Here is a 12,184-nt window from a genome sequence, read left to right as displayed (position 1 = left end):
TTTGTAAGTGGCCTTATGTTTATACTTGTGCGCTGGTGTGTGCGTCGAGCCGCATGTGTGTGTGTGTGTGTGGGGGTGTGTGGTAGAGGGAGAAGTGAGAGAGTGCCGGCGATTGGAGCAAGTAGCGACTCTAGAGTCATAGTGACAGAAACAAAGAGTTTCCCCTGTGTTTTCTGACCACGGTGGGGAATCTGTAGCAGGAAAGGTTGGCCCTCTCCTTGATTTCATGTTGTTTATGGAGAAGGAGAACCAGAAAATGACTAGGGGGAAATGCAACGCTACCATGCCACGGACCCTGCGCCGTCGATTCGACGCACAACTATAAAAAGGCCTTAAGGAACAAATGTGTTATGCAAAATGTATTTTTGAAATTCTACATAATAAATAACTTTTCAAAACTCCTGAGCAGCCTCTGGGTTTGTACCTGTCCTGGTTGACAGAGCCAATAATGTTGGTTCAAATCAGAGACAGTGAACTGAAATCATCAAATATTAGTCCATGTACAGTTTAGATTTTCACACATAGAAATCAAACATACGCCAAGGAGGTTATGTTTTTGACTCAGTTTGTCTGTACGTTTGTTTGTTCCTTCCTTTTTCTGTCTGTCAACAGAATTACAGAAAATGTACTGGCCCCATTTTCATGAAACCTGGTGAAAGGGTGTAGATCGGCCCTAGGAAGAAACCGTTACATTTTGGAGCGCATCCGAACTACGGTTAGGATACACAAATTATTTGTCACTTATATTAACATTGTGAGATACGGCTTTTGTGTTGCATTTATGTGGTGTCAGAATAATCAGAAACATTTGTTTGAGACTGGGAAAAATCTCACTACATTAGCATTGTGAAATAGGGCATGACTTGGTGGAGGTCTCCACTCTCAGAGTTGCCCTTCTAGTTTCCTGTTTTATCCCATTTTAAATGTAGGACATCTCTGCACACTGTTTATCCAACAGATCCACCTAAACAAGTCCACCAAAGTCATTAAAACTTTTTATATAATTTTACCCCTTGTTTTGTTACATATCCATGTTTAGTTAACACTAACATGCATGTGAGTTTCTTACACCTCAGTGTTCTGCATTTCTCTGCAAAGAGAAGCAACCTGACCACAGAGAGAACAGAGAAGAGACAAACTAAGAAAAAACAAAGATGTCATTTTCCATTCCCCTCTTATGATTAATACTCTGCTCTTCATTCTGTTCAATGTAACTGCCTCATGGTTCACAGGTCAAATACATTCCTGTTCCATCACTACACCTGCAGACTGTGTGACATCCTGAATCAGTGCACATAGAGATGAACTGTCTGTCTGTTTTTCTCTTCTCTTTATGAATGCTCTTTTCTGGTGTCGGTGGGATGTTGGTGGTGAAACAGGTTTTCTAACAACACGTCAATATTAGTTTCTTACTCTCTTTTTTTAAGTTTATAGTTTGTAAAAAAACATAACTTTATTGTGTTGTGGGTACTCTATGTACTGGCATTTGGCTCTTCCTGCATATTAATGATCAAAAGAGGAAGGAAATGTAGTCTTTACCAGCCTGATATCTGTCTTCTGCTTACTGACAACAGAGGAGAGGCATCTTTAAAGACGACGTCCGTCTTCATTGTAAGTAGAAACAGTTTATTGATTAGTTTATTGATACTGTATACCTCCTGTGTACATTATTTTATCTGCTGACATGTTTTATTGTCTCACACAGAGAGATGAGAGGAGCAGCTATGAGTTTAACTGCAGCAGCGAGTGGATTTGTTGTCTTCCTTCTCTCTGTGTCAGGTACTGTATATCTACAGTTACATTTATTCTTTTAAAGAGGGATTCTGGGAAAATGTGGGACTGAAGGTCATTATGTGTGAATAAGTGGATCAGAGTTGTGTGAAAGGCAAACTTCCCAAAAATGCTACAAATTGTTTTGTTTACAATTTTGATTGTTTTTGTGTGAATTGGATATCAGCAGGATCTTCTCTTGTGTTGGCCAGCATCTTTGACTTTTGTCCTTTGCATGAAGTAACTGTGTGCTAAGCACTTTTACATGCTGTAAACAGAGAATATTGTTGCTTTTATTCAGAACTGTTCCCTCCTCACTTTGTGAAAACACATTAGTGTTTAATCTGTTCTAAAGACGACCTTGGTTGTAGAAACAACAGCTCACTTTCATCACTGTGTTTTTTAAAGGAATACTGGTCAGTGAAGGCATCACCTACTGTCTCAAGTTCTCTATATTGATCACACATCTGAGCCCAACCCTGCTAGTTCCTTCTGTAGTCTCTGACTTCAGTGTTCTGCATTTTGTTTTAGTTTTCACACTCAGCATCAACCTGACCACAGACTGAACAGAGAGGAAACTAACCAAGAAATCTAGAGACTTGTATACTTCCTGTCATCCCTAATAATGTATTATGTATGTATATTAATAAATATCAGCTCTTCAACTTTCAAACTATTTAACTCTTCCGTTGTGTTTAGACTTGTTTTTGCCTGTTCACTTTGGTTTAATTCTGAAATAACTTGAAAAAAGTCATGCAAGTATTATTGTTAACAGGAGGTAGAACATAAGTTAAAACATGTATGTTATGTATAATTCTGCTATAACCTAGAAGAGTCTGTAAAATGTATTTCTTGTTAACACGTAAGAAGCACTTCTCATCCTAATTTTTGCAAAAACAATTAACACATATATAAAAATACAATAAAGCAACACTTTTTCCTGTGTCCCGACTATAATAAAATATGATAAAACCAGATGAAATTCTAAAATTCAGTTAATTTAGACAGATGCATGATGATTAACTTTTTATGTCTTTTTTAATAGCTGCAGATAATTGGTCTGATAATTGAGGATTATGAAGCTTGTCCAGGTTACCTTTCCCTAGATCATGTTGGTAGTATGATCACTTTGTCTTATTAGCTGATTGTTAACTGAAGTTATTAATTCATTGTGCTTCCTGATGTTCTCTGTGTTACAGTGATACAGGGTCAGATTGGCTGGGGAGTGACTTACACCTCTACTCAGATCTGTGCTGTTAAAGGATCAACAGTGAACATACCCTGCAGCTACACATACCCATCAGCTGTAGGTGGAGTTGATACTACAGTTGAGCAGAGATTCTGGTTTATTCAACAGTTTGTGGATCTAACAACAGACTCAGAGTATTCAGGTCGTGTGCAGTATCACTCTGAAAACAAGGACTGTACTCTGAGAATCTCAGACCTGAGAGAGAGAGACTCAGCTGTGTACAAGTTCAGGTTCATAACAAACCATTTAACAGGGAAATATACTGGTTCACCTGGAGTCAGTCTGTCTGTTACAGGTAACGTTTTCATCTACATTATTTAAGAAATTACTTTCTTATGAAAGGTGTGTGTGTGTGTGTGTGTGTGTGTGTGTGTGTGTGTTTCAGTCTAAAATTAAAACTTTGTTCCTTATTCACATATTCAGATCTCCAAATGCAGGTGAGCAGATTAGAGGTCTACGAGTCTTATAACCAGGCAGATCTGACGTGTCAGAGCAGTTGTCCTCTACCTGGTCATCCTTCCTACATCTGGTACAAGAATGGACAGAACATTCAGGGACAAACATCTGATTCTTATTCAGCCTCCTTGGATCCTGCAGACAGCTTTTCCTGTGCTGTAAGAGGACATGAGGACTTCCCCTCTCCTTCAGTGTGTGAGTTTACTTACAGTCTTCCTCTGACATAACACCATCTAGTGGAGCCTTTAACCTTTTGTACTGTACCTTAACTGCATGTAACTCTGTGATATTTGGTGATTTATTTTGTAGATGTGTATAAAAATCAAAACACTAATCGATGATCTCTTATTTCCTGACCTCACTGTAAAGTAAAGCTGTAAAATAAGAGCTCACACTGGAAATGTAGCCACACAACATTTGTCAACATGTCCTGTGTCTTTTTAAAATATGTACTTGTGTCTTTATTTGACACTTTTCTTCGTTGAAATGTGTTATTCAGCAATCTTGACCCTTCATGTCAGATGCAAAACATATCATGGGTAAAGGTTTTAACTTACATTTTTTTATTCTGGTCCATTCACAAAACATGACTGAAAAGAATGAATCTGTCCATTCAAGTTTCTTTGTGGAAGTGATGATGTCAGAAAATGTCACAGGAGGAAAAATCATGTCTGACACATTTTCATTATTTAATGCCCTCATGTATCTTATTAACCAGCAGAGGTCATCAGTTGACATGACAGTGTCCAAACACACTGAACCCCAATCATTTCCTTGTTTACTTCACTGAGTCAGTAACAAAGTGTCAAACTAGTATCCATGGTAACAGGACACCATATTTTCTACAATCTGAGTTTCTAAAATAGAAGGAAGTGAAGTTTCACCACCCACTTTGTGTTTCTATGAACTAGTGTTGATTGAAATATCTTCCATTGTGAAAACAAATTCACCTCGGAATTAAATGTTAAATGTCTCTATGTCTCTGTTTTCTCCTCCAGATGCTCCAAAGCTTTCCTCTGTGTCAGTGAGTCCCTCTGCTGAGATAGTGGAGGGCAGTTCAGTGACTCTGACCTGTAGCAGTGATGCTAACCCAGCAGCTAAATACACCTGGTACAAGGAGAAGACAGTCATTAAATATCTCAGTGAAGGACCACAGCTTGTCTTCAGCTCCATCCAGTCCTCTGACTCTGGACAGTATTACTGTACAGCTGAGAACAATTATGGAAATACATCAATATAAATGTGAAATGTGAGTAAAACAAAGCTCATTTAAAAACCATCATACAACTAATGACAACTTGTTAAAGCTTTATTAGCCACTCCAGTGTTTAGTTTATCATGTTCTTTCTTCAGTTCTGCCTGTTTCCCAGTCTGCTGCTGTAGTTCACTGAGCTGCTGCAGTAGATGATGAAAAGACAGTTTGATTTACAAATGTCTCCCAGATCTGTAATGGATGTTCAGGGATTCAAACCATCAGTGATCCAGAAAACCACCTCAGGCTTCTGTCCTGTTCTCAGTCCAACCCTCTTACACCAAATCTGCTCATCAATAGTTAATCAGGGCCATCATTCCAGTATTTACAACATATATCAAACATATTGTGTAGTATAATTTTGTTTCCCAAAAGAAATATGGAACATTCTCCTACTCTCTGGTTAGAATTGAATGTTTATCAATTAAGTGGTCCTAACAAAGAGATCAGCCTGCTGCCAGTCACACACCACCTCTAAAGGTTTAGATGATTTTTTACACACAACTATTACTCATTTCAACACAAGATGTAGCACCAAAGAAATCAAACCTAATTTTTGGTACCTCATTTATTTTATCTTTTCCAGATGGTCCAAAGCTTCCCTCTGTGTCAGTGAGTCCCTCTGCTGAGATAGTGGAGGGCAGTTCAGTGACTCTGACCTGTAGCAGTGATGCTAACCCAGCAGCTAACTACACCTGGTACAAGGAGAACCAAACACTGCTTCAAGGACCAGAAGGACGTTATTATTTCTCCTCCATCAGATCTGAGGACAGAGGGAACTACTACTGCAAGTCTGAGAATCAGTTTGGACAGATCAAGTCATCGTCTCTGTCAGTAGATGTTCAGTGTAAGTACCAAACATCTGGTGAAAAGGAAATCTGGTGACCCAGCAGTAAGAGACATATGCCATGTAGCCACAGGGAACCTGGTTCACATGTTATTTATTTGGTACAGAACTCTTATTAACAATCTCCAGAGAAGTGATGTGAATGTTTGCTAACTGTGGTCTGTTTGTGTAGGTTGACAGACAACGATTGCCCCAAAACATTTTTGTTTACAAATAACTGCCCTTAATCCCAAATGACATGTGACAAAGCCATGGTAACATTTAATATACATCATTATCAGATGTGAATGACATGGGTCTCTCTAAATCTCCTCCAGATGGTCCAAAGCTTCCCTCTGTGTCAGTGAGTCCCTCTGCTGAGATAGTGGAGGGCAGTTCAGTGACTCTGACCTGTAGCAGTGATGCTAACCCAGCAGCTAACTACACCTGGTACAAGGAGAATGAAGACTCACCAAAAGCATCAGGACAGATCTTCACCATCACTGACTTCAGAGCTGAACACAGTGGGAATTATTACTGTGTAGCCCAGAACAGAAGAGGAAGTCAGAACTCCACCTTACATCTGATTGTTGTAGCAGGTCAGTTTTTACATTCAGCTACAACTGTAAACTTATCAGGTTGTATGTCTTCAGTTAGGGCAGGACATGGTTATCCTTAGTGATATTGTTAATAGGGGAAAAGGAACTTTGGGAAGCATCTTAACCTGACAGTCACATCCTCTGAAAAAGAGTCAGGAGATACAAGTGTGTTCCAGTTATCTGGGAGTCAGACTGCTCTGCCTCCCTAGAAACTCTGATACCAAGATCCAATAAAGAGAAGAGTCCAGATTTCATCTTCAGTTTGAAAGAGTCATGTTTTCATGTATCATTACATTTTTCTTTCACTGACAAGTTCATCATCTCATAAAACCATAATTATTATAATACAATAAATTGTTTAAACTAAATTGATGTAATATGCGCACATGCATCATTTTGTCATATATTCCTCTATGGAACCAGTGAGCTTAAACATGTTATAACACCCTGATTAACTGTCTCCTCTTTTCTTTTGATCATCATATCTCAGGATCAAGTATGTCAATAGCTGCTGGACCAATCAGTGTTGTTCTCCTGGCTGTCCTATCCCTCTCTGTCTTCCTGTGGATCAGGTGAGCAGTTCTGTTTCACTGAATCATTGTTTGTTAAAGCTATAGGCCGCAATTATTTTATACTAATGAACGTCTGTTACATTCAAGCCATTGCCAAATGAGTTGACACAAAGCTAATTAAGCCTACCAGCTCCACACAACTCTCTCTGTATTTCTCAGCATGGCTATGTTTACAAAATGGTGTAGTCCGGCTACATTCCCTCGCAGCAGCTCGAGTGATGTGTTTTATGTCACCGCTTAGACAGGAAACATCAGCGTTCAGCTTTGGAGAGGAAGAGGAGTGCTGCAACAGGTGAAGGCACGGCTGAAAACCTGAAGAAGAGCCCACGAAATGTTTCAGTCAGTGATTGTAGTGCTAAGAAAAGACCTGCACGTTTAGCAGAAGGACTACAATCCCACAGACCGACCACATTGCTGTTTTATAAAACTTACAAGATAATTATCTCTTCTAAAATGTCCATGTTTTTGTTTCATCCTCTGTGTCCTCTTCGATTTGAGGGATAAACACTACTAGCAACTGTGTGGAGGAGGGGTGGGGGTGGTCCGCGATCACCAAAGGCTTGCGTCATGTGGATGAGCCGACAGTGTTGTTGTCATTACTTAGAATTCCTCGTTCCTCACGCACTTTAGCTTTAAATCACTAAAAGTCAGTTTGTCAGAACTAAAACATTCCATCATTTATTTATTTTTAATTCTCCTGACCAGAAAGAGGAGGGCTTCCAGGGACTCGTCTGGACCAGACAACAGGGAACAGGTGAGAATAGTTACGTATATTATTCTAGTATGAAAGAAAACCCATTCCATTAAAACTGCTGAGTCACTTACTGTCTTTAAGGGCTTCTAGAAACCAAATCTGACTGAGAAGGACCTTATGCTGCTCTTTTTATCTCTTTTCAAAGAACTTAATTTCTATCACACTTTTGGTTCTCCTCTTGTCTTGGATGTGACTATATTCCTGATAGTTTTCTTACTATTTGTCCCTTCCTTGTATATTCCTTTCCTTTTTTCTGTAATACAGCAACATGTTGGTAAAGCAGGGATATTAATTCCATCCGTCCTGGTTGCAATCCTCTGCAAGAATGCACTATTCAAATGAAAAATCTACTCCTGTAAAATGCGTGGCTGAAAGTAATTGTGTCCCTGCAGTGTGTACCTGATCCGAGTGAGCCAGAGGAGCAGGCTGACCTTCAGTACGCCACCATCCACGTCTCCAACAGCCAGGCAGATCCTCTGTACTCCAACATCAGAGCTGCTCCGCCCCTCAGACACAGGGAGCAACAGGAAGCCGTTGAGTACGCTGCCGTCAGCTTCAACAGTGGCAGTACTGCCCCGAGGTGAGCAGCTCCTCACACAGGTACATTATCCTCACTACAAATCACACATCTTTGAATTGAATACATTGCTTCTTATGTTCCTATTACAGTATGATGAGGATTATATTATTTCATATCTCCAGAATCACCTTTTTTTTCTTCTTCTCAGAACCAGAGGTCGGGACACTGGAGAGGATCCAGCTGCTTTGTACAGCACAGTCAACAACCCCCGATGAAAACAGGCATTGCATTTATAGTCTGATTATTTTCCCCAAAAAATGATTTAAATTAATCAGGTAACCATTGATTTTTATACATTTTATTTTAAGGATGACCCTCTCCAAGAATGTACAAAGAGACAATTATAAATCTTCTAGAAACTTAAACATAATCCAGTGTTCAGTTATTTTACTCTGTATGAGTCAGCTGTAAAGAATGAGTTAAGTATTTCATGATTTAATTTGTTAAATTGTATATATACTATAAAAGTGACCTTTTATGTGCGGTTTGAATTAGTCTCTAACTGGTCTTCCTCCCAAACGTCCCCTGCAGACACTAAAACATACCTGAAGTAGTTGTTAATGCAACAAGGGATGTGATCCCCAACTGGCTTCCCTCCTGCAAACACTGGAAGTTGTTTTTGTTGAAAAGCACGGTCAAGCCAACAATGGCAATGTTTTCATATTTCTTTTTAAATTTCTTTTTTATGGATATATTTGATGGTGACGGTAGAGAAAAGTCAGAAAATGTGAGGAGAAAGTTATAACATGCAACAAAGGTTGCTGGCTGAATAATACCTTTGACGTTGCGATTAACTGATTGGCATCTTAATCATTAGGCCTTTAAACATTTTCTGACATGCAAATTAGCACCGAAAACAAATGACAGCAGAGGTCAGTCATAAAGAGAAGACTTGGGTAGAAGTGTTCAGTCTTTAACAACGACTCTTCAAACTCCACTGACTATATTACATCACTGTTGTCAGTGGCTTCAAATCTTTTTGTAATCATTGGTGTGTTTTTATGAAAGTCTTTTAAATGTAAAGACACCAACTTCCTGTTCATTTTAAACCAGTGTGCATGATGGGATCACAGAGAGGCAGTGCTGACCTCAAAGTTTAAACTGTGACCTGGAAGGGCTGGAAGATTTTTACCAGGGGACACATTTCCCCTGAGAAGTAGATTCTAAATGACTGTAAAGTTACAACTTCTTATTTTGCTGCTTTGCTATTGTAGAGAACATGTGTTTCATGTGTAGTTTCCAGCTGTTGCTACTAGATATAAGTATAGAGTTATATTTTACTATTTTACTGATAATAGACCATTTCTGTTTTCCTGCCAAGTGGATTTCTGTATAAATAATACTCAAAATCTTTACCATGTCATTCTTCTTCTCTCTTTTTTTAACCAGTTCTATCACAACTACCCTTATTGTGAGTCAAATATCAATTATCAGTATTATTGTACTTATTTTGTGAATGATTTCTTCTGCCTCACCTGCTCATTACAATCATCTATATTGCTGTCTTATTATTACATTAACAATTGTTTGTACTTTCACCACTGCATGTACTGCATGTTGACTTTTGTACTTGTACTATATTGTTTTTTGTCTTGCTAAAATAAAATTTAAAACAAAATGTTCAGTTAGCAAACATTTAGTTTTGCCCTCTTATGTTCTTTGTCATGATGAGTCAGTATTTGTCCAGTACAATCTTTAAATGGCTCATTCGATGGGTGTTTGTAGTCTTTTGTGCTTGTTGTTAACCCTTTGACATCCCATTTGTTTTCTCCTCTGATTAAACAGATTTTTTTTGCAGAGTAGATAACAATCTAAATCCTCCTAAATGACACTAGACGTCCCTATCATAGAGTTTCCTCTTAAGACGCATTCTGAGAGCCATTTTTTAGTAAGAAACAAGAGAACTTTAAGCTAAGAGAAGGGGGGGGTTGACCCCATTGTTATGGATGTTCCTATGAAGTTCCTAACGGATAAATAAAGTTTTTTTTACAGAGGTCTGCGTTCTCAGAATACCCTTCTAGTGTCCTGTGTTTTATCCCGCTTTTAAATGTAGGACATTTGACCACAGAGAGAACAGAGAAGAGACAAACCAAGAAAATAATATACATATTTCTAGTGATGGTCAAATGAAGCTTCACCTAACCAGTGTCTTTACTTTCTGAGCTCACTAAATGGCGCTCTCTGTTCAAAGAAAAAGGTTGAATGAATGGCAGTTCAATGGGTTTTCAAACCCTTTGTTGAACAGAGAGCCCATCTAGTGAGCTCAGAAAGTAAAGACACTGGTTCGCGTGAAGCTTCATTTGACCATCACTACATATTTCCATCCCCTCTTGTAATTAATACTCTGTTCTATTTCATATAGGCTTCGCCCTCTAAGGGCTGTTGCCATTGGCTTTATCCCTTCGTGCATGCGGTTGTGAAGATTTCTTCGCCCCTTGTGTCCTGCACGGTCCTCTATTACGCTCACACTTAATGTATGTTACCACTGTGAGACCATAGATCCTATTTTTTTCAGGCGCCTCACCCATTTTGCCCGTGCGCCGTTATCTCACTATGTTTTACACACGGCAGACATCAGATGAACACAGCAGCTGTTCGTTCATTACAGAGAGTGCTCACAAGGTGCGGCTCTTTCAAAGCGGGCGGTCTCCCTGGCTGTGTGAAGCTATCACCCAAATCTATAGCACGGAGGGAGTGGAACCCCCTCAGGGCATCCGGGCACATTCTACGAGCACGATCAGCGTCCGCGCCCTCCTCAGAGGCATGACGGTGGCTGACGCTCATGCGCAGCGGCTTCCTGGGCATCCCCGCGTCTGCTCATCTGTTTTATCTGCGTGATGTGTCTGAGTCCTCCATGATGCACTTTTCGGTCCTATCCACACTTTCGACAGCAAATGATGTGCTGTTGGATGTGTTTTTGCTGCTGTCTCCATCCCTCCTGCACTTGAGTGGCTGTGAGAAATGTGGGTGCTTGCAGTTATTAATCATGATATTGATTTTTGTATCATTATAAAGCACTTTCTCAATCATGACGTGGGCCTTACGATCAGTAATAGGGCCAATTCATAAACATGACAAGTTTTTTAAAATAATATATTATTTGATACATGAAAACCTTGACCCAATAGCAACAGCTCTTAGAGGGCGAAGCCTACAAGAAATAGAACGATAGTTACGTATTGTAACTCCAGAGTCTATGAGTATAGGCATAGCCCTCTAAGATTCAAACCACCTGCTCCACTAGAATTGGCTGAAGAAAAATGCTGATGTTGGGAGCAGATCTATGGTCCTCGCCATGATAATCAGGGGTGCAAACCACGGGGAGCTAGGGGAGCTCGGCCCCTTAATAAGACATGGGCTCCCAAAACGTGATTTGTGAAATTTTGGGGGTCTTTAAAAATATTGACAATGTGTAATTTTGACGTGCAATTTCCGTTTTGTGTAATGTGATCGTCATGGATTAATATGTGTAAAATTGCAAAAAATCATATGTTCATGCATGACGGCGATTTTTACCTATTTCACTTCAATAAAGATAACTATGTTGTTGTAGTTATGGTCCAAAAGTTGTGGTCCAAATTCAACTCATGTTTAGTACATGTTAACTCAAAGATTCTTAGAAATAATATAAACGTTTATCTATTCGCACGCAAAATCCTTTGAACCATTCTGCAGTTTGCATCAGATAGCCATGGCAAAAAAAAAACAAGGGCAAGGCAGTTTAATTAATTTTGGTTTTACGAAGAAATTGTGTAGGGATGACTCGACCGATTCACCTGCTGCAAGCCCTGCTGTTGAGGCCTCATCTGTTGAAACCTCATCTGCATCGCCACAGATGGAGCTTCAGTTCTCACTGGCAAAAAAACACTGAGGTCATTGCAAGGCTTAAGCGTGACTTTCCAAACATCCAGTCCATACATTGTTTGGCCATCGCCTTGAATTGGCTGTCCATGATTATTTGAAAGTGGTTTCTGGATGTAATCATTTTGAGTTTTTCATTGCCAAGCTGTATTCTCTGTACCATCAGTCTGCAAAAGAATGTGAGATTAAGCTTGAGGAAGCAGCTGCAGATCTAAATATGCAGATTTTTGAAAATTGGAGATATTCACCATCAGATGGGTGGCGA

The 12,184-nt window shown here is 39.5% G+C and overlaps 1 protein-coding gene and 1 long non-coding RNA gene across 2 annotated transcripts in view; both read left to right on the top strand.

The window, feature by feature from the left end:
- Positions 1–2,613: 2,613 nt before the first annotated feature.
- The window catches only part of LOC114546576 (B-cell receptor CD22-like), a 30,294-nt gene continuing 20,723 nt past the window's right edge, over positions 2,614–12,184 (top strand). The window contains exons 1-6 of the mRNA XM_028565439.1: positions 2,614–2,632; positions 2,970–3,314; positions 3,443–3,670; positions 4,474–4,576; positions 5,417–5,574; positions 5,892–6,152. Of these exons, the coding sequence (XP_028421240.1) occupies positions 2,614–2,632; positions 2,970–3,314; positions 3,443–3,670; positions 4,474–4,576; positions 5,417–5,574; positions 5,892–6,152 (1,114 nt within the window). The remainder of the gene's footprint in view (positions 2,633–2,969; positions 3,315–3,442; positions 3,671–4,473; positions 4,577–5,416; positions 5,575–5,891; positions 6,153–12,184) is intronic.
- LOC114563487 (uncharacterized) lies at positions 6,657–8,565 on the top strand. The gene is made up of 4 exons (XR_003693628.1): positions 6,657–6,724; positions 7,430–7,478; positions 7,871–8,058; positions 8,207–8,565. It is a non-coding gene; the product is annotated as an uncharacterized LOC114563487 (long non-coding RNA).

The sequence above is a fragment of the Perca flavescens genome, chromosome 2 (genome assembly GCF_004354835.1).
Source record: "Perca flavescens isolate YP-PL-M2 chromosome 2, PFLA_1.0, whole genome shotgun sequence".
NCBI classification, from domain to species: Eukaryota; Metazoa; Chordata; class Actinopteri; order Perciformes; family Percidae; genus Perca; species Perca flavescens.
The sequence above is the reverse complement of the archived record's forward strand: the minus strand, read 5'-3'. Positions and strand labels throughout refer to the sequence as shown.